We start from the raw sequence: 23,521 nt of genomic DNA on the forward strand, positions 1-23,521 counted from the left end.
AGTCTAATTCAGTCCAAATTGCTTGAAACTCATGTCATTGAATTCAGAATTGAATGCAGAACGGCATACTTTTTACAGAATTAAAATATGTTTATGGCGGCACGGTGGTGTAGTGGTTAGCGCTGTCGCCTCATAGCAAGAAGGTCCTGGGTTCGAGCCCCGGGGCCGGCGAGGGCCTTTCTGTGTGGAGTTTGCATGTTCTCCCCGTGTCCGCGTGGGTTTCCTCCGGGTGCTCCGGTTTCCCCCACAGTCCAAAGACATGCAGGTTAGGTTAACTGGTGACTCTAAATTGACCGTAGGTGTGAATGTGAGTGTGAATGGTTGTCTGTGTCTATGTGTCAGCCCTGTGATGACCTGGCGACTTGTCCAGGGTGTACCCCGCCTTTCGCCCGTAGTCAGCTGGGATAGGCTCCAGCTTGCCTGCGACCCTGTAGAAGGATAAAGCGGCTAGAGATAATGAGATGAGATGAAAATATGTTTATCTGTTCTTGAGATATTACAAATCAAAGATTGAAAAAAAAAAACTGCTTAATTTTTAAAAAGCTGCTGTAATATTCTGTATGAGGATCACATGGTCCAAATGGACCTCATTTAACTAATGAGATCAAATATTTTTTCTTAATAACTTTTCAAATTTTCAAGATATTTACATGGAAATTGGCAGGTTGTATACTGAACACAAAGTCTAAAAAATTAGTAAAAACAAATTATGCAAATTACTATTTAATTAGTATAAATTATGCTAATTAGGCAAAACTGTTAAATCGGTACACACTCTTCTTCAAAGTTTCACCAAATGGCTTTGTTTGTGCAATATAAAGCTGATTTTAACTCTCATTTATACATCACAAAATGTTATTTATAAAACATTATAAAATTTGCATAAATAAGCTCTGAATGTCATTCACATCTACCATTCTCTACCAAAATAAAATAGTAATAAAACAATATTTCTAACACCCTCTTTGTGCTCTGTAGACCTTTGTATTTCTAAGTAGGGCCTACTAGTGTTTATATGAAAGACTATAAATGATTATTTTGATTAATATTCACAGCTTTCAAGGCGAACCTCGAAAAAACTGTGCGAGTCACATCCAATAAACAATTCCAATTATAATTGAATTGAAATTGACACTTGCGTTTCTGACTTTTGGTTTTTTTTTTAAAAATATCATTCCGAGCACTAAGATCTCAATATTTTTAATCAAAACAGCTACAGTTATATTCTAAAATAGTTATTTATTGACATGAATCAGTTTGATTTGAAAAAATAAGTAGGTAAAGCTATGAAAACTCACTTCAGAGTCTCCTGTGAATCATAACATCAAAACTAGCTGACGGAAAATTTTGCTGAATACTTCATCAGAAACAGTGAGAGAGAGAGAACATCCCTATAAAAATTATCTGATTGATATTCACGAGCAATCCAGTCAGAAACTGATCAGAAGAGAGAGAGAGAGTCTGACAGCTTTGCCGTGACTCAAAAAACACTGGCAGTTTCCTGACGTCACGCGAGCAGTTTTTACTCTGTTGTACCAACTTCAACCTGCCGTTACTCCTAAAGTACTGGACATATCTTAATGAGATACATTTCTTTGGAGAGCAGCGATTATAAGCTTTTTAATAATAGTCTTCATGTTAGAAAATATTCAAGAGTTAAGCAACGACAGATTTGGAAACTTAGATAAGCGTCTGCATGCAGAATTTTCGTAGCACGGCTAGCGAGCATCTGATATGCCGACTAATCCTAACCCTAGATGTAGTTAGTCTCCCTAATGCAAGTAGCAACTTATGAACTGGGTTAAAAATTCTAACCTAGGTTGAAAAATTCCACCCGACTTGCAATTCTGACCATCATCCAGATGTTGTAAAACTTGCAGCATTAAACACAAGCCTCACTGTGTTCTGTTCACTGCACTGATGTCATGAAATGATAATGAGATAATGAGTGCATTGTATATACACAGATGCTGTTGTGTTACTGAACTGGTACTGATTACTGATTAGGAAACATGTCTTCTCTCTTCTTCTCTATACGCTGAGCAGTGCTGTGATCTGGGCTATCACGCCTCTTTAAACCGAGCTTTGCGCACCTACCTCTCGGCTGAGTATAACCTGGAGACGTCTCGTCACGAGGGGCTGGACATCATCGAGAACGCTGTGGACAGTCTGGATCCTCGCAGTGACCGGCAGCGCTTTATGGAGATGTATCCCACCGCTTTCTGTCCTCCGGTCAAGTTCGAGTTCCAGCCACACATGGGAGATGAGGTTAGAAATGCTTGTTGTTGTTGTTTTTGTCTTTCTCCAGCATATTATATGAAATTAAGGTTTGGTTCTGTGCATAATGGAAAATCCATTACGAGATAGCTTTCGGTTGTTAAACATTGACCAGTATCGACATTGACAATCAAAGTTAATTGAAAGAATGCTAACCACAATTTGAAAATAATCCAGCTACAAGTTTATGTATTATTGTCTGTGCAGTGATTTTAAAAGGTCTGTTTTGTGTTAGTGACTCAGTACAAATTAGAAAAGGTATGCAAATGAGAAACTGGTTTCAGTGTGGTTAGAGTGGTTTCATTTCCCAGTTTTAATATGCCTCAGCTGCTAGGGAAACATTAAAACAGGAGCCTAGGACAAATCACATTCCAGCTCTTACCCTGGAGGTGATTATTGTAATTTGATTGCAAATTTGGGAGCAAAATTCAGTGTTTGTCACTGAGATCATGCCCGAGTCCATTTTACATCGAGTTGCTTTGTGGTTCTGGTGTCCTAGTGAGTAAAACTAAATTGGCTTGCACATTGGGCTTATGGTTTTAAGGTTATTTTGTCCTTTCAGATGTGTTAATAAGTGTTTTCTCTCCTTCAGGTGTGCCAGATCACGGCGCAGCCTCCAGTCCAGGCTGAGCTGATTCTGAGGTTCCAGCAGCTCCAGTCACGCCTGGCCACGCTGAAAATTGAGAATGAGGAGGTCAGCAAGTAAAATATTATAACACTTCCATTTTGCTGGCTAGCATCACAGAGAGCCTGGCTACACTGTCTTCTGCTTGTTATCACAGTCCAGACTTTTAGCTTTCACTGGAGAATTTGGTATAATTTTAGCTCACCAGCCGTAGGGCGAAGAGTTATTGCCATCACACGGCATCCGTCGTCAGTCCGTCCATCCGTCCACAATTCACAAAAATCTAGAGTTGGACAGTAACGAAGTACATTTACTTGAGTACTGTACTTAAGTACACTTTTTGAGTATCTGTACTTTACTTGAGTATTTTTTTTGGCAACTTATGACTTTAACTTCACTACATTTGAAAGACAAATATCGTACTTTTCACTCCACTACATTTATATCAAGGTCCTCGTTACTCGTTACTATGAAGCAGTTTTGAAAGTGGATGTTTTTTTCTTTTCTTTTCTCAAATGTGATTGTTTTTTCGCAGGTGACACTGAGACAGTCTATCAGTAATCACTAGGGTCACGTCACGTCCATAGACTGTATAAAATCAAGTTCAATGATTTCTCGGCAGCATTATTTAACACGATCAGTTAATGGCAGAATGGAAGGAGGCAGTTCTTCTGGAGAATGCACGCACTCATGGCTATAGCTAGACCCCATGTTTCAGTTTTCTGAAAGGATTAAAGATTCATTTCGTTTTAAATGTTTGCTTTGTTTGCCAAAAATGAACCACATCATGGCCTACAAAAACTCGCCATCCAACCTGCGGAAGCATATCGAGGTATATATACATTTTATTCCAAGAGACAGTTTGTAATGAAGTTGTCTGTGCTTTTAGAGCTAGCGATAACGTTGCAATAGCTCTGCAGTCTGGTTAGTCAAATTACTTTCTTTGGATTTGCCTGCCAAGTTGCCATCGCCTTGTCCACGGCTAACGTCTACGCGTAGCTAGTTAACTTGGACACTGTTAGTTAGCATGTAAAAACGGAGTTACGCTAACATGAATAACGTTAACTTATCTGAAGTTGTTTCAGAAATATGTTTTAGTATAATCTTGCCAAATAAACAGAATGTAGAAATCTTTCTTTTCTAGTAGCATTAGCTACCCAATATGATTTCGAGTTTGAAAAGAATTTGCTAGCATGTCAGGTGGAGCTTCACTGACTAGCTAGCTTAACGTTAAACCACCATGATGGCACAGCATGCATTCTGTCTTTGGTAACGACATTAGGTTTTGTAAGCGTTGTGGCAATAATACAACGATGCGTTGACAGAAAATGTACTTTTAATACTTAAGTATTTTTAAAAGCAAGTACTTCAGTACTTTAACTTAAGTAAAAATTTGACTGGACAACTTTCACTTGTATCACTTGTATCACAAGTTACTTCCTGGTTTTGTGATTTCTCATTAACAAGTTGCTAATGAGGCCAATTAACAAACTTTCAGGAAAATCACTACTCCTTCTTCAGTTTTCAATGGATTTTGATTCGGATTGTTTTGTTTTGAAGATCAAATTGTTCTAATGAAAAGCAGCTTAGCTAATTATAAACGAGTCTGGTTTCTCATGGTCCAGCCGTGTGAGCTACTGCATCACTGACACTCTGATTTCATTAAATGGTGCCAAGACCTGCCTACTTTAACCAGCACCTCAACGCTGGCCTATCAGCTGTTATTCACGTTGCACGATTTATCACTGAAAAATGCAGCAGTATTTTGTTTGGGACCATCTCACGGTTTCTACAAGTGAGATTAGACATCAAACAATCAACTGGTGAAAGAATTATATCGGAAATGTACTGTGTTGTGGGAGGTTTTTTTTTAAATACATTTGACAGTGTAAACTATGCAGAACTGCAAATTATTTTCCTTTGGGATTGACAGGTCTGCCATAGATTTTTCTTAAAAGTATCACATTTACTTCCCAAAACACTTTTGTTAAAAGACATGTCAGATGCTCTGTAGGCCATGGCAAATAGTCTGAGACAAAGCCATCAAAGACTTAAAGACTGAGACCACATGTCTTATTGATGCATTAGAATGAGATGGTGGTAAATTTGTTCTTATGCCTTAGAGAGACTGGCAATGTCTTCTGTCCTGTCAGTGAACCAAATAACACACAGCTGGGCTCATCTCTATTACCCCGCTTTTATTTGTTTATCTATTTTTTTTAAACTCTGCCCATTTCTTTTTTCTAAACGTTAATCTTAATCTTATCCTCAGGTTGTGAAATTTCTGGATGCTTGCAAGTGGTTGGGAAAAAGAGGCTCATCAGATGGTCATCAACCTGCTTTTATTTCCTCTGCCTTTCTTCTCCTATCTTCATTCCACATTCTTCCGTTTTCTTTTCTTCTGGCTGTAGACTAAACCATGTGGGTAGGCTGATGGGCTGCTGAAAGTGCAAAAGATGACTTTGATGGAGGGGGGGTTGAAATTTAGCCACCGGTTGTTCCACTGAACGGTTTGGGCATGTATTTATATCATTATCCTTACCACATAAAGGTTGATAATACTGTTGATTTGAGTCCAACTGGTGGACACTTGGTTCCTAAAAGTTCCTTGGGCCGTGACTTAAGATCTGCCCAGGAATAGGGATGCACCGTAGACATTTTTGGTCCTAAAAGTATAAACACGTCATCAAGTGATATGAGGTTGGGGTTATTTCCTGGACTGCTGACTTGGATCAGTCTTCAGTGGGAAGAGATTTGAGATTTCCTGTCTACTGCCCACAGAAATGTCACCCTGTTTAAAAAAAATGACAGCAGTCAGGAGAAGAGAATATTGTATATCCCAGATGCAAAGCAAGGCTTTCTCTGGGCCACAACCTTGTTACGTTCCTTTGGAGTTCTGCTCCAGCTGTTTCCTAATGTCCACTGTGCAGTGCAAAATGCAAATATGCAGAAACCCTGACAAAAATATATGAGATTTGCTGTCAATCGCTTACTCAGAACCATTCAGAAGACTTACCACCCATTCCAAAGCCCTGATAACACAGACTCCTTTCATTAATGTTAAATAAACATCTCTTTACAGAAAACTTCACCATTTCAGCAATTATACTTTTTTCTTGGTTGAATAACAACATTTTCTTAATCGTTTTTACTATTCGGCTTAGAATATGTGAAGCGTCCACCATACAAGTCCCTGTGAATGAGTTTTTTCGATAGAAATGATAACTTATCAGATTGAGCGCGACCATATACACCATTTAATTTGAATTACAGACAGAACTACTGTCAAAGCTGCTCTTCTGGAAACTTCAACATCTTCAGATTAGAGAATTCAAAATGCTGTGGTACGAGTGATTTATCACCTTAATACATTTTGTTATTTACACTGCATTCCTGGAGTCGGGCGGCACAGTGGTGTAGTGGTTAGCGCTGTCGCCTCACAGCAAGAAGGTCCTGGGTTCGAGCCCTGTGGCCGGCGAGGGCCTTTCTGTGTGGAGTTTGCATGTTCTCCCCGTGTCCGCGTGGGTTTCCTCCGGGTGCTCCGGTTTCCCCCACAGTCCAAAGACATGCAGGTTAGGTTAACTGGTGACTCTAAATTGACCGTAGGTGTGAATGTGAGTGTGAATGGTTGTCTGTGTCTATGTGTCAGCCCTGCGATGACTTGGCGACTTGTCCAGGGTGTACCCCGCCTTTCGCCCGTAGTCAGCTGGGATAGGCTCCAGCTTGCCTGCGACCCTGTAGAACAGGATAAAGCGGCTAGAGATAATGAGATGAGATGAGATTCCTGGAGTCTACCATTCATCAACAAGCAGTTTTTACTGCACTATATGTAAATCAGTCATATTTTCAGACATGTCTACAGTTCTTTATTTACTTTAGGCCTTTCTTCTTGTTTATGCTAATTTTTTCATTCACTCAAACTGAGTTAGTGCGTTTTACGATGAAACTGTCCTCAAGCTGTCGTCATCATTCCCGGATATGGAGTGGCTTCCGTTTACACACGAGCCCTCCTGATATACCAGGAATTATTACATCCGCATTCACTGGATATGAGCAATCGTGCGCTCTGATTGGCTACTCTGGTACTAGGATATCAGCTCATATACCATGAGTAGAGATAAACAAAATGGCAGAGCGTTTTGCTGAACCAACCAAGGATGAAATAAAAACTCTACTCAAAAACAAAACCTCCAAAAATACATAAAAAAGCAGCAAAATCTGGAATAAAAGTAGATATCGAACAGGCGTTTGAAATTTGAAATGACTTATCTTATTTATTTGACTGTCTCAGTAATGCGTGAAATGGTTTAAACGTTGCATGATTACATCGTATTTGAAGGTTGAAAATTTCAACCAGGCTCAAGCAGGTTATTGTCAGCTGTCAAGTTAAGAATCAGTGCAATAAGGAAAACTTGAAACTTTTTTACAAAGTATAGAGAAATTATTCTACCCACACTGACTGAATATGAGCAATCATGTGCTCTGATTGGCTACTCTACTACTAGGCTATCACCTCATATACTGTGAGTAGAGAAAAACAAAATGGCAGCGCATGTTGCTGAACCAACCGAGGATGAAATAAAAACTCTACTTGAAAACAAGACCCCAAAAATTATCAAGTATTTAAAAGAAACAGAAATAGCTGAAAGATATGTTTTTTTGGTTTTGTTTCCCTGATATCGCCTGCTCCACACTCCAGCCCAGTAGGTGGCAGTTATGCACCTTTAAGTTGGTTTGCCAACCACCAAAAAACCTTAAAGAGGAAGAAGAAAACCCAAAAAAATAAAAAAAAAAAGCAACAAAATATGGAATAAAAGTATTTGATGGTAAGAACATATCTTTTTTATTTTTCAAGAATTATTATTATAGCATTTTTCACAAATTGCTACTGTCATTTCACCGGTTTGTTTACATTCTAAGCGGAAATGATTTTGTCAAACGTTTTGTATAAAGTTTTTCATCTCATCTCATTATCTGGCGGCACGGTGGTGTAGTGGTTAGCGCTGTCGCCTCACAGCAAGAAGGTCCTGGGTTCGAGCCCCGGGGCCGGCGAGGGCCCTTCTGTGCGGAGTTTGCATGTTCTCCCCGTGTCCGCGTGGGTTTCCTCCGGGTGCTCCGGTTTCCCCCACAGTCCAAAGACATGCAGGTTAGGTTAACTGGTGACTCTAAATTGACCGTATGTGAGTGTGAATGGTTGTCTGTGTCTATGTGTCAGCCCTGTGATGACCTGGCGACTCGTCCAGGGTGTACCCCGCCTTTCGCCCATAGTCAGCTGGGATAGGCTCCAGCTTGCCTGCGACCCTGTAGAAGGATAAAGCGGCTAGAGATAATGTGATGTGATGTGTGTGATCTCATTATCTCTAGCCGCTTTATCCTGTTCTCCAGGGTCGCAGGCAAGCTGGAGCCTATCCCAGCTGACTACAGGCGAAAGGCGGGGTACACCCTGGACAAGTCGCCAGATCATCACAGGGCTGACACATAGACACAGACAACCATTCACACTCACATTCACACCTACGCTCAATTTAGAGCCACCAGTTAACCTAACCTGCATGTCTTTGGACTGTGGGGGAAACCGGAGCACCCGGAGGAAACCCACGCGGACACGGGGAGAACATGCAAACTCCGCACAGAAAGGCCCTCGCCGGCCACGGGGCTCGAACCCAGGACCTTCTTGCTGTGAGGCGACAGCGCTAACCACTACACCACCGTGCCGCCCGTATAAAGTTTTTATTTATCAAATTTGCAAAAAATAAAAATGCTCTGTTTCTCAAAATCCAGTGATTGTGGATAGAATAAAACGGTTATTCCACTCAATCTGGTCATACATGGCTTATAGCCAACTTGGCGTTACGTGCCTCGTCAGCTATCAGCTCATGTATGACTCAATTTCATGGAATAATTGTTAATTACCTCCGCCAAGGAGGTTATGTTTTCTGTAGCGTTGGTTTGTTTGTTGGTTTGTCTGTTAGCAACATTATGGAAAAAGTTATGAACGGATTGCTCTGAAATTTTTTCCAGAGGTGTGACTGGGCACAAGTAACAATCCATTAAATTTTGGCGGTGATCCGGATCACTTTCTGGATCCCGGAATTTTTTAAAGGATTCTTGGCGGAGGTCTGCGCTCTCCGAGTGCTTTTCTAGTCTTTCTTGTTATACCTCGTGCAGCAGTCTTCCTGCAGTTTCGACACATGGTGCCTTCTCGATTATTTATCCTTAATTTTCTGAAGTGCCTGGCTAAAAGGAGAAATAGAAACTTCCTCCCATTTTTGTCACGAGACAGTTCATCTCACTTCAGTGCCTTATCTTCTAATGCCCTCTCCTTTTTATCCTGCTGAGCTACTAATTTGATAAATATGGGTTTTTTTGCTGGAAAGGTTAGCAGATGAGACATTAGACAGAATGATGCTCACTTTCTCTTCCAGCTCTTACTCACTCAATTTGTTTTCATTATTCAGTAGATATTCTCTCAGTTTCACACTAAATCCACACTCGTTTGATTCTCTGGCCTCTGCAGAAAGAATCTGTTGGTTCTGCTGGAGATAAACATCAGCGAGGCAGATGAAAGTCAGAAAGCTGTGCTCTCTGCACCCACTGCAATGTGAAGTCACATATTGCTGATAACTTGAAGAACAGCAAGCTGTCTGCTGTTTAACAGGCTGCCATGTACATTCACACCAGTTTAAAAAAAAAGTTAAAAGTAGTGTAAATGGTGAAATGGAGATATCAGCAAACGTATTTAGTATTTTATAATGCTCACGATACAGTATATTTCATTAGTTCTGTTCAGGTTTGCTCTCTGTTATGGCCTTTAAAGCATGTACTTTAAGCTTTAAGCATGCATTTCCTTTTCCTTGACTACATGCTAAAAGATTGTGCACACAAACAAGTGTGGTGGCTTTCTGGTGAAGATACTGTCACGGACACTCTGCGACTTAGAGCTGAAAAAACAGGAGAGTCTGAAACATGTGAATGGCTTGCAGCGTGTTTAGGCCAGAACGAAGGCAAGTGAGTCATCTGGGTCAAAGACAAGTAGTAAAGAGACATAAGGGTTTGTTCTGGTGTTTTTAGGTCTCCACTGATTTTTCTCCAGTAATTATTCTCCTCGCAGGGTTTTAAAGTGAAAATGGCAACAAATTTATGGCTTATTCCAACATGTTGCTGTTTAATTCATTGTATAATGGGGGAAATTGGAAAGGTTTCCCAGTTGATAATGAAATAAGACCACAGGCATTCTTTTACATCAAATTATGATTTAGAAAAATGCTGCCTAGTAAATCCAAATTGCAACTGGCACAATCCAATGATCATTTCCTTGATGGTGTAAAATCTCATCTCATCTCTATTTCTAGTCGCTTTATCCTTCTACAGGGTCGCAGGCAAGCTGGAGCCTATCCCAGCTGACTATAGGCGAAAGGCGGGGTACACCCTGGACAAGTCGCCAGGTCATCACAGGGCTGACACATAGACACAGACAACCATTCACACTCACATTCATACCTACGCTCAATTTAGAGTCACCAGTTAACCTAACCTGCATGTCTTTGGACTGTGGGGGAAACCGGAGCACCCGGAGGAAACCCACGCGGACACGGGGAGAACATGCAAACTCCGCACAGAAAGGCCCTCGCCGGCCATGGGGCTCGAACCCAGGACCTTCTTGCTGTGAGGCGACAGCGCTAACCACTACACCACCATGCCGCCCATGGTGTAAAATATTTATTTTATTTTTTAAAAATGGAAATACAACCCCAAATCAGAAACAGGTGGGGACAGTATGGAAAATGCAAATAAAAAAAGAAAGCAGTGATTTCTAAATTTACTTTGACTTGTATTTCATTGCGGACAGTATGAACCCAAGATATTTAATCTTTTGTCTGGTCAACTTCATTTCATTTGTTAATATACATCCATTCCTGAGTTTCAGGCCTGCAACACATTCCAAAAAAAAAAGTTTGGATAGGGCAATTTAGGGCTAATAATGAGGTAAAACAATTAAATAATAATGTGATTTGAAACAGGTGATGTCAACAGGTGATTGTAATCAGGATTTGGTACAAACTCAGTATCCAGGAAAGACCTAGTTTTTGAGGAGCAAAGATGGGCCGAGGATTTCCAGTTTGTCAACAAATGCATGAGAAAACAAGCGTTGCCAGGCAAAACAAACCTCGCCCGGTAGCACTTGTGATGAATATGAAGGAAGATATCGGGAAAAAATTATTTTGACCTTTTTTGGTGACCTTGACCTTGATTTTGACCTTGTGTGTGAACATACTTGGACAATAAACATGGTTCTGATTCTGATTCTCTGCTGCTCTCAGCCAATCAGAACACACTGTACTGCTCTCAGCCAATCAAAACACACCATACTGCACTTTTACACTCTTACATTCGTACAGCACGATGATATATTGGCTACTGCCTCTATATGAAGCAGTAGCCACAAAAACCTTGACCTTGACCAGATAACCCCCAAAATGTTGGAGGTTCTATTTGAGACCAATGCCCATCTATCCTGAAAGTTTCATGAAGATTGGTCCAGCTCTTTTCCGGTAATATCATTAACAAACTAAAAACCCACCCCCCACCCTCGCTCCCTGGTGGACTCCATCCCAGGCAAGGTAATTATTGAAAACAATGTTCTTCAGAGAAAGATAGGAATGGATTTGGATATTTCACCTTCTACGTTGCATAATATCATTAAACAATTCAAGGAATCTAGAGGAATTTTGGTGCGTAAAGGGCAAGAGCTCAAGCCTAAGCTGAACACCCATGATCTCTGATCCCTCAGACGGCACTGCATCAAGAACCATCATTCATCTCTCGCTGATATGATGATGATGATGATGGATTGAGTCATCGATATGATGAATCTCCGTCCCCGGCCACTTAGTGTCTATGTCTGCGATGGCTGATCAGCCCGATGCGCGAAGCGTAAACTCGCTGACAGTCAACGCAGACAGACTGCGAATCTTGTGAAGCTTGTGGGGCAGTAATAGCAGTAATAGCAGCATGGCGACGATGACACTGTTCATTCAGCCTGGCAGTCCTCGCTTCCTCAAACAGCTGGCATCCCTTGTTGCAGGTCCTGCGCCACTGAGTCCGATCTTTGGCGGTCTTCTCGAATGACCCAGGGTCGATCCCGTAGCCCATCAGAGAAGCTTTAAGGACATCTTTGTAGCGCTTACGCTGTCCGCCCTGCGATCTTTTTCCAGTTGACAACTCGCCGAACATGAGGGCTTTTGGAATCCTTTCAGGACCCATGCGCACTACATCCCCGGCCCAGCGTAGCTGTGCGCGTGTAACAAGCGATTCTACACTTGGGATATTACAGCAATCTAAAACTGTAGTGTTAGGAACTTTGTCCTTCCAGGTCAAGTTGCAGATCTTGCGAAGGCAGCGTTAATGGAACTGCTCCAATGCTTTGATGTGATGACGGTATTGAGTCCATGTTTCACAGCCATAGAGGAGAGTGCTCAGTACCACAGTCCTGTACACTTGGACTTTTGTACTTAACCATATGCCATGGTCAGACCAGAGGCGGTGTTGCAGCTGGCCATAGGAAGAACCAGCCTTACTGATGCGTGCTGTGATTTTGTCATCGATTTTAGCATTCTGTGCAAGAATACCTCCAAGATAGCAGAATTTCTCAACCGATTTCAATACTTCTCTGCACACAGTGATGGACTGAGAGCATGGTGGTGATCCAGGCCTCGGCTGGTGTAGTACCTCTGTCTTCTTGATGCTGATGGTAAGGCCATATCTGCAGCAAGCTCTTGAAAAGTTGTCAACAATGAGCTGAGCGTCATCAAAGGAATGGGCAATAAGAGCACAATCATCCGCATACAGTAGATCCCGGAGTAGCATAGATGACGTTTTGGTCTTGGCCTGAAGATGTCTTAAGTTGAAGATGCTGCTATCACTTCTAAAGCAAATCATTACACCTTTATCGCAGTCTTTGAAGGCATCGTGGAGCATGGCTGAAAACACGATGCTGAAAAGCAGGGGAGCCATGACACAACCTTGCTTGGTTCCATTGCCGACGGCAAAAGGCGCAGAAATTGAGCCTTGGTCTACAATGCGGCCAACCATGCCATCATGAAACAAGCGGGTGATGTTGACTATATGGGGAGGGCATCCAGCTTTGGCAAGTATTTTCCAAAGACCCTCACGACCCACTGAATCAAAGGCCTTTGTAAGATCAATGAAGACCATGAAAAGCTCCATGTTTTGCTCAACACACTTTTCCTGTACTTGCCTTGCTGAGAAGTGCATATTGGTGGTGCCACGCGAGGCACAAAATCCGCACTGGCTTTCTAGGATTACCTCATCCACAATAGCAGCAGTAAGGCGATTGATGAGGATCTTTGCAAGAATTTTACCCGCTATTGCCAGGAGTGAAATGCCGTGGTGATTGTCACAGATGTGTCTGTTACCTTTGTTTTTGAAAAGGTGCACAAACAGGGCATCTTTAAAGTCCTGTGGAACAGCTTCCCTATCCCAGATAACATTAAACAGCTGCGTAAGCTCGACTGCAGCTGGCTCGCCACCACACTTGTAGATTTCGGCAGGTATCCCATCGGCGCCAGTCGCTTTTCCTGGTAAGAGCTGTTTAACAGCCTTGATGGTCTCGGCTTCTGTGGGACCATTGTCAAGTTCTTCATGGATGGGTCTTTGAGGAAGTTGGTCAATGGCTTCATCAGAGATGGTCGACACACAGTTCAATACAAAATTAAAGTGTTCTGTCCACCGGTTGAGAAAGCCAGTCTGATCTTTGATGAGCGTCTGGCTGTCCGCAGCATACAATGGCGTGCTGCCACAGGATGAGAGACCGTAAACAGCCCTCAGTCCAGCGAAGAAGGCTTTGGAGTCTTTCCGGTCATAAGCAAGTTGCAGATCATCCGCGCGATCTTTCCACCAATGGTTCTTCATGTCTCTCAGGGTGGCCTGTGCTTCTCTCTTGAGACAAAGGTAAGGAGTCTTTCCTGGACTGGGATGATTTATCCATCACGTATCTGATGTGGGCATGGTGTAGGCGAACCAAGAGATCCTGAACTGTGGGATCATTTTCATTGAACCAATCACAATGTTTACGTTTCACGAACCCGATGGTTTCCTCTGCAGAGCTATGGAGTGCGTCACGGAGAGTGCTCCAGTGATCCTCAAGAGACAGTCCCTCTGTTCTGATACTATTCAAGGCACTTTCGGACTTTTGAAGAAACTGAGTTGCCACTCCAGGGGAGGACGGTTTTCGGACATCAAGCTTCTTAGCTGGCACCGCCGGTCTAACCCTCCTTTTTGGTGTTTTGAAGGAGAATGCAATGGTGATATGGAGTAAACGGTGATCGGAGAAGCAGGTAGAGCCCAACATGGATCTTGTATGGTGGACATCACTAACATCCCTCTGATGGACAATGGCAAAGTCGATCTGATGCCAATGCTCAGAGCGAGGGTGCATCCAAGTGGTTTTCCTTGCACTACGTTGTTGGAATAAGGTGTTCGTGATGACTAGCTGGTGCTGCGTACATGTTGTAAGAAGGAGGATTCCATTTGAGTTCACCTGCCCAACGCCATGTCGACCAATGACTTTGTCCCAGAAGGTGAAGTCATAACCCACCCTGGCATTGAAGTCGCCCGGTAACACGAGTTTGTCTGAACGAGGGATGGCTTATAAGAGTTTGTCTAGTTCTTCATAGAATTGCTCTTTAGTCTCGTCAGTGTGGGTCATGGTAGGGGCGTACGCACTGATTAAGGTGACATAACCAGCTTCTAGGTGAAGACGAAGCGACATAAGGCATTCATTGACCCCATGGGGGACAGAGTCTAAAAGGCTGAGATACCAGTTGTTAATGGCAAAGCCGACTCCAGCTTGTCTGGGTTCGTCTTTAGGTTGACCAGAACAGAAAAAGGTGTACCCGGAGCCACTTTCTGTGAGTTGAGAGCTTTCCGGAAGCCGGGTTTCACTGAGGGCTGCAATAGCTATGTTATAGCATTGAAGTTCTTGGGCCACAATGGCTGTACAGCATTTCTGATTGTTTGGATTATCCTGCAGTGTACAAACGTTCCATGCTGCTAAGTGAATCTTTTCCTTACTGTTTCTACCACAGAATTGGATGACCAGACCGTCGCGGTCAATGGCCAAGTCGAAGTGGAGCAAGCTTTTTTTTAGGGGATCTTTTATATCCCCCTCTCCAAATTGGAGAAGGCAGTGCTGTCCCTGAATAGGGCTGCCTTGTCGTCCTGGCAGGATACGAACAGGGGTGTTGCTCCAGATCATTCCCTGAGCGACCATCACACCAGGGCCGCCATACATGTGGACTCGTGACTAGAGGCTTCCAGGAGCATCCTCTCCCTGCCTCCGTCGCCACTTATCCCTCGCCACAGGACTTGCATGGGGTGGAGTATGGTGGAAAAAGTGGCAGGGAAACAAACCTGCACAGTGGGTGATTTAAGGTGGTGATGGGTCGTGCAATCCCAGCGACACCCTCTCTTCCTGTCAATCAGCTATGGGTCAGGTTCGGGAGCCGAAACGTGCACCCACTGAGTGGAGGCGCAGCAGCTGGCCAGTTACCTCATCCAGAGGGCTGCCCTCACAGTAGCTTGCGTTTACTGGGACTTGATTTCGAAGTTTTCTGCTCTGGGTTTTTCTGTAGGGGTTTGCTCCCTTAGCCTTTGACTATCCCTAGCCACCTACAAGGCAGTAGGAACCGTAACCCTGGCCAAGGGAGGCTAAGGGTGTATTAATACTTGCCCAAGGTGTCCACCCAGGCTAGTGGAGGGAAGGAGGCGCCTTACATCTCCATTCTAGACCGGCTCCAAGCAGAGTCTAGCCACTGCCCACATCTCGCTGATATAACCACATGGGCTCAGGATTACTTTGGCAAACCTTTTGTCAAGCACTACAATACAGAGTTACATCCACAAATACCAGTTAAAACTTTACTGTACAAAAAAGAAGCTTTATGTTAACCGTGTCCAGAAGTGCTGTCGACTTCTCTAGGCTTGGAGGTATCTGGGATGGACCATCACACAATGGAAACGTGTGTTGTGGTCAGACGAATCAGTATTCCAGGTCTTTATTGGAAGAAATGGATGCTGTGTGCTCTGGACCAAAGATGAAAAAGGACTATCCAGACTGTTACCAGCAACAAGTTCAAAAGCCAGGGTCTGTCATAGTATGGGGTTGTAGCAGTGCCCTCGGCAAAGGTAACTTACACTAATGTGATGGAGCATTAATGCAGAAAAGTAAATCAAGAGTTTGGAGCAACATATGCTGCCTTCAAGATGACAGCTTTTCCAGGGATATTTTAACAAGACAATGCAAAACCACATTCTGCACACATTACAAAGGCAGGGCTGTGGATGAAGAGGACGTGTCTCCTCTGTGCCCAATAGAGAATGTGTGGAGAATTTTGAAATGAAAAATTATGATAACAACAACCCTGTACTGTTGCACACCTTAAGACCTGTTTGCAGGAAGAATGGGAGAAAATAACACCTGAAACACTCCATCACTTGGTGTCTTCAGTCTCTAAACATCTTTTAAGTGTTGTGAGAAGCAATGGGAACATTATAAAGTGTTACCTTTTTTTTTTAAATTTCTTGCAAAAATCAAAATTGAAATGTGTTTATTTTGAAAAGCATTAAAATTCATGAGGTAAAATAATGTGCTGTTGTATTGTTTTGAGTGCAATACAGGTCAAAGGTTATTTACAAATCATTGTTTTTAGTTTGAATTTCAATAAACTGTCCCAACTTCTTTTTTTTTGGGGGGGGGTAGATATACTCATTCATCAATGTTAAGTAGCATGTGAGGGTTAAAGAGAATCCCAAGGCTATCCAGGGAACACTGGGGTAAGGTGGAAATACACCCTGGATAGGATACTAGTCCAGCTCAGAGCACCATGTACACACTCACTCACACACACATTCACACTTAGGGACAACTTGTCATAGCCAGAACATTCACAGCATGTTTTCGGGAGGTTGGAGGAAACACTCGGACAAGCAGAACTACTCACAAAGGCAATAACCCGAGCTCCAGATCAAACCAGGGATTCTAGAGATGTGAGGCGAAGATGTCACACTACCCGTTGCTAATATATTTATATACCAAGTGGAAAATATATGAACTTGAGCCTAGTTATTTCAACTCTGTTTGACCCTCAGGGTTTAATGACAGGGATGAACTTGCTGTGTGTGTTGAAGCACTGTCCAGAAATTTTACTGCCTGTAAAAACCCAAGGCTGATGGTCATAGAGGTTTGCATGCACATGTGTGAAAGCTTGGTTTTATTAGTCTCCTCTGAACATCCCAAAAAGGGTATAAATGATTATATACAAGCTGAGTAAGCTTGATCGTCTCTCCGAGAGAGAGAGAGAGAGAGAGAGAGAGAGAGAAATGTTCCAGTTTCTGCATTGCTCTGGTCCAAGATGAATGTGATTCTCCTGAACAGGCTTCTCCAACCTTCCTTCGATCTCCATTCCTTCCTCTTATTTATTATTGTTTATTACCATACAGTACATACAGGCCACTTTTTCCATGGAATAAAAACATGTATTCTATTCCCTTCTAGCGGGTTTATTGATAGCATGCAAATTGGTATCATATTGCTTATCCTCTGTGTATTACATCACTCCACCCAGTGGAGAATAACCATGCAACATTGTAACATCACATGTTGGAGACGTAAAACTACCGCGCTAGTGAGTGACTGTGACAATTTGTAAACAAACATGGCTGCCAGGTTTGCTTAGTTAAAAATGGAAGATTTTGAGAGAATTTTGGCTGCCAGGCTGCACCGTTGTGTGTTGATGTTGATTTTAAAAGTAGCTAAGTAAATTACACAGGGAAAATCTCATCTCATCTCATCTCATCTCATTATCTCTAGCCGCTTTATCCTGTTCTACAGGGTCGCAGGCAAGCTGGAGCCTATCCCAGCTGACTACGGGCGAAAGGCGGGGTACACCCTGGACAAGTCGCCAGGTCATCACAGGGCTGACACATAGACACAGACAACCATTCACACTCACATTCACACCTACGGTCAATTTAGAGTCACCAGTTAACCTAACCTGCATGTCTTTGGACTGTGGGGGAAACCGGAGCACCCGGAGGAAACCCACGCGGACACGGGGAGAACATGCAAACTCCACACAGAAAGGCCCTCGCCGGCCCCGGGGCTCGAACCCGGACCTTCTTGCTGTGAGGCGACAGCGCTAACCACTACACCACCGTGCCGCCCCACAGGGAAAATAATAATAATAATAATAATAATAACATTCGGCTTGACTGCGCTAGCATTTGCCTTTGCTAACACTACACCAGCTGGAAGGTAACTAGACTGCCACAATAACAGCACCGAGTCGCAGGTAAGTTAGCGTTGGCCTTAGTGATGAATGCTATACTGGCTGGAAGGTGACTGCACTGCCACACTAATAGCACCGAGTCTCTAGCTTACCCGCGTTGGCTTTTGAGAATGCTGATATGAAGAGAGTCCATCTATTATCTGTAGCCGATTATCCTGTGTAGGGTCGCAGGCAAGCTGGAGCCTATCCCAGCTGACTATGGGCGAGAGGCAGGGTACACCCTGGGCAAGTCACCAGATCATCGCAGGGCTGACACATAGAGACAAACAACCATTCACACTCACATTCACACCTACGGTCAATTTAGAGCCACCAATTAACCTAACCTGCATGTCTTTGGACTGTGGGGGAAACCAGAGCATCTGGAGGAAACCCACGCAGACATGGGGAGAACATGCAAACTCCGCACAAAAAGGCCCCCGTCAGCCACGGGGCTCAAACCCAGAACCTTCTTGCTGTGAAGCAACAGTGCTAACCACTACACCACCGTGCTGCCCATGTGAAGAGAGTATGTATAATAATTATGCCGGTCCCAGCATTCTTGACATTTCTAGCTTTATGGAAATGTAAAGAGGCTGGTGGAGAAGTAGCTAAATGAATTTGAAAAGCCTGAGTGAATAACATCCCTTTCAGACTTCCTGCTCTCTACACTCTGTTCTGCAGATTGATTTATTTGGTCTGGTGTCAAGTTCAAGGTCTGATGAATTTGTCCATGGCAGGCAGGAGGGCAGTTTTCCTGTGTAGTTCTCTTTCTTAACCTGCTTTTTAATACAGTTGCTGATTTAAATGCTCATTGCGGAATCAGTTTTTTTTTGTGTGTGTGTGTGCTTGTCTGTGTATGATGTGTGATATGGTATGTGTTACCAATCAACAATAAACAGTGCTCCTAGCAACTATTTCCAGTCGAGCAAGAGCAGAAGACCATAAATCCCATACTACTGGTATTGGACCCTAGTGCCAAAAGCTCATTGTTGCATGTCAAATGAAATTTGAAACCAGGTAGTTTTTTCCCCCCCCCAATATCCGAGTCATTGATTTCTTGCAGATTAAGAAGACCTCTGAGGCCACTCTGACCACCATCCAAGACATGGTGACTATTGAGGATTATGACGTCTCTGAGTGTTTCCATCACAGCCGCTCCACAGAGTCGGTCAAGTCCACCGTGTCGGAGACGTACCTCAGTAAACCCAGCATCGCCAAGAGACGTGCCAACCAGCAGGAGACTGAGCAGTTCTACTTCATGGTGAGTGCAGCTGTAACTAAGAATGTGATGCTCAAGAGACTCCAAGGAATAAAAAGTAAGAATGTCAGTCATCCAGTTTAACACTGATCCTCCAGCTGTTTAAATGCACTGATGTTATGTTGCTGTGGTTTCTTGTCAGAAATTCCGTGAGTTTCTGGAGGGCAGCAACCTTATCGCCAAACTCCAGGCCAAGCATGACCTGCTGAAGAGAGCACTGGGAGAAGGTATCTCATACAAATACTGGCTTTTACACATGCTCAATTACTCGAGATGGCTGACCCCGCTCTCTGACCCCAGCTTAACCAGTTTGACTGTACTATACTTGTAGATGGGATAATTGGTCCATCTGAATACTCAGTATGCTCTAACATCGGTTAAGAGCCTACTACCCAACTGTGACTGGAGTACGTTCTATGGGTATGTGAACTAGGGATGGCGAAAACTAAAAAAAATCTTGACCGATCACCGAGCCTCATTAGCCGGTTAAAGTCGGTTAACCTATGAGTTTAACAGGGATGCAAACGGCGCGCCTTTTGGCGGATGCCGCCTTTTTCACGGCTGAATCGTGCAGATCCGATTATTTTTTTAAGGGGGGGGGCGTTGGAGTGTCTGAATAATTTCAACAGCATTTGCTTATTTAGTAATTTTAATACAGAATTTACTCTGTTGAAATTATTCAGACACTCCAATGCCCCCCCCAAAAAAAAAATCGGATCTGCACGATTCAGCTGTGAAAAAGTTGGCATCTGCACCTTTAGTTTGTGTGGAGAGATATGATCTGCAATAACATGCACTGTTGGCTACAGACCGAAACATACTTTCAGAATGCACTGGCCAAGGCAGGACTAAACTCGATGTGCCTTCTAATAATAATTAAAAAAAAAAAAACAGAATAGTAATTTGTAAGCTAAAAAGCCTGTGTCTACACTTTTCTCTCGCCGAGTGGCAGCTGTTTTCAACTGGGGCGGGAGGGCGGGACATGACTGAATGGGTGTTTCTGATTTGTCAGCTGTCTTCAACTGGGGCGGGAGGGCGGGACATGACTGAATGGGTGTTTCTGATTTGTCAGCTGTCGTCCTTACACCGCATGGCATGCCCCAAGCGTTTACAACACAGAATTCCAGGTTCTCCGCTCCAAAATCGGCAGCTTCAAAATGATTGATTTTTTTTTTTTTTAACCGACAACCAAAAAAAAATTAACCGGTTGATGTTGATTCGGTCAGCCACCGGTCAAACGGTCATCGGTTAACATCCCTAATGTGAACGAGTAGATAGGACACAATTTGGACGTGATGGTTGTATAAATGATGTATACCCATGTATGTCACATAAATTTAGAGACTTTGTCTGCCAAATTACTATTAGGCTGATGGGGCAACTTTTTGGGCAATGTTGCCAGCAATGGGCAACCAGGCGAGACACAGGGCAACAGACAATTGGCAACAACCAATCAGACAAGAGCAAATCTATTGCCAGGAAGACAGGCACTGCAAAGATGAACACTGAAACATTTGCAGTTGTCACTTTCGTCTTGGCGTCAGCCTTTATTTCACTCAAGTATCACTTCAGGAACAAAACTGAATAGATACTCTGGTCAAAAAATAACTTGCCATTATTTTAGCATTTATAAGTCAAAATAACCACATCACTCTGTTAATAATAAACACGTTAAATCTCTTTAAAAATGCTACTAGCCTCAATCACATATGCTATAACTAATAACTGGCATATACATCACAAAAACATAATGGTTTAATTCTCATCTCAGCAAAAAAGACAAAAGGACATGGACCAGGAGACGGCTGCTGAGGAGGAAAAGGGGCTGACAGAGCATCTGAAAGGCTTCCTCTTTTAGATCCCGAAGTTTGTACTGTTTTGCTCTTGGGTTCCACAAGTAGTTGTGCTTTGTATATGAATTACATCAGATGATAAGTTAGACAATCTCTATTACAACTCACAAAAAAAAAAAACATCATGAGCTGCCCATCACTTTTAACTTGACACAAAAGAGCTATCGTTATCCCTACATCGCTAGCAATAACTTTTAGCTAATTATGTTAGCAAAAACCACCGCTAGTTGGTGAAATCCCGTTCAATCTCTATGGAGCGGTGGTTAGCTAACAGCAGTTTACACTTAGTTGAAAAAAATCAATGTATTAATTACAACCTGAGCACATAGAAATAGATGTCTGTTGGTTTTCTAAGCATTTGATGAAGTAAATTCACCACTTTGGGTTTACACATAACAACTGTCCGGCATAAAAATATATAAGTTGTCTCTCTTTTTCTTTGCTCCACTGTCGGAGACGCTGCCATCTTTGTTGAAAATTTCAGAAGCTCTCAGGTGGTCATGTGATTCGCTGCTAACACTCTGATTGGATGATCTTCAAAAGTTGCCCAAAATGATCAAAATCGTTCAGATAGAAATTATGTTGCCCAATTTCAGTGGGAAAGTGTCGAAGCGCAATTGCCTGACAACAGTACCCAAAAAGTTGCCCCTGTGTATCATCACCTTAAAGGGGAACTGAAGTCATTTTTAAACTTGCTTTATTTCTTAATTAACGTGTTATTCAATTGCGTTTTCGGTTTTAGTAACCTTATATCGTGACTCGTATTGGCAACTACTGTAATTGCAATTAAATATTATACTTATCGGTCTATTCGGTTTTTAGCCATGTTGAATTTAGTTCGTTTGGTCCACAGCAGGCGTCGCTTATCCGCGCGATCTTCATGAGACTTGTGCGAGACTTCGAAACATGAAGTGTCAGCCAGGTGTGTCAGTGCTGCCATTTTGAAAACTGTTTTCCAAACGAAATATCGCACAAAAACGAGTTTAAATGACGATTACTGCCTACTTTTTTCAAACTTTCCTGATTGCTATCAAAACAAACAAAACTTCCTGCTTGATTACGTCAGCATTCGAAAGAGGGCGCGCGCGTCTTTTGACGACGTTGGCAGATGTCGGTCGCTTTGATTTCCTCTGTACGTTTTACTTCCGTCCTATGACGTCTCACACAGGTCTCAACGAATCTCGTTTACGACCATTGCTTTGACATATGCACTGATATATTACAGAGCATATTTCAAACACTCATAACTTGCTATAGCAGTGACAAAATAGCGATCAAAAATGCATTCCGATATTTAATAAAATGAGATAAATAGAATTTTGATAATAAAAAATTGCCTTCAGTTCTCCTTTAATTTTGACTAGATAACCTATTTTTGCAACTGCGGAAAAGTTTAAACTATTCCTGATACTTACATTTGTACATGACTAGAGACACTGCAACAACCAGCTTCGCTTCAGTCCTCCATCTTCTATTTATTCCTAGGATAATTCTTCTTCTTTGGTTGTTTGGAGGCTCCAGCTGACTCATGGGATAGCACTGCAAAAAACCTGAACACTGAATTTGAGGAGAAAATTCCTTAATACTAGTGAAATTATCTTGCTGCATGGACAGATAATTTTACTTGATGAGACATTTTGGAATAAGTTGGTTACAACCTAGAACTAGTTTTAATAATCTCAGAGTTGGTGTCTTGTATTCTTCTACACTGCAAAAATGATATCTTAACAAGTTAGAATATCTTGAATATCGTTGAAACGATCTAGCATTTCCTATTTGAAGAATTCTTCTCGGTCAATTCCTCGCCATTCTGGATTCTTTCTGGCAAATAGGTCGGTATTCCTAGGGTGTATATAGCTTCTATAGAGATCTTGCAGTTACGTGACCGGAAAGTACACAACCGCCATCTTGTCGGTCAAAAACACCGCTGAATACTGCTGCACTCGTGTGCAGAATGGATCAATTTCAACCGACGGACTACACGGCTCATTTTTCTAATGAACAGATAACTAGATATATGTCTAAAATAAACGATCTACAGATTTGTGACCCTTATGGCTTTCCGGACGGAGTTTTCACGACCGGATTTTGAACTGCCAGCGGAATACCCGGACGTGTATAATTACCTCATTAACTTTCCCTCGCTGTTCAGTGGTGA

General features: G+C 42.6%; 1 protein-coding gene across 5 annotated transcripts in view; it reads left to right on the forward strand.

Annotated features, from left to right (window-relative positions):
* Nucleotides 1-23,521, forward strand: part of srgap1a (SLIT-ROBO Rho GTPase activating protein 1a) — a 287,015-nt gene that overhangs the window by 179,138 nt on the left and 84,356 nt on the right. For all 5 annotated transcript variants that reach the window (XM_060923667.1, XM_060923668.1, XM_060923664.1 and 2 more), the window contains exons 7-10: nt 2,047-2,268; nt 2,870-2,971; nt 19,316-19,513; nt 19,653-19,737. In XM_060923667.1, the coding sequence (XP_060779650.1) occupies nt 2,047-2,268; nt 2,870-2,971; nt 19,316-19,513; nt 19,653-19,737 (607 nt within the window). The remainder of the gene's footprint in view (nt 1-2,046; nt 2,269-2,869; nt 2,972-19,315; nt 19,514-19,652; nt 19,738-23,521) is intronic.

Source organism: Neoarius graeffei, chromosome 6 (genome assembly GCF_027579695.1).
Source record: "Neoarius graeffei isolate fNeoGra1 chromosome 6, fNeoGra1.pri, whole genome shotgun sequence".
Lineage (NCBI taxonomy): Eukaryota > Metazoa > Chordata > Actinopteri > Siluriformes > Ariidae > Neoarius > Neoarius graeffei.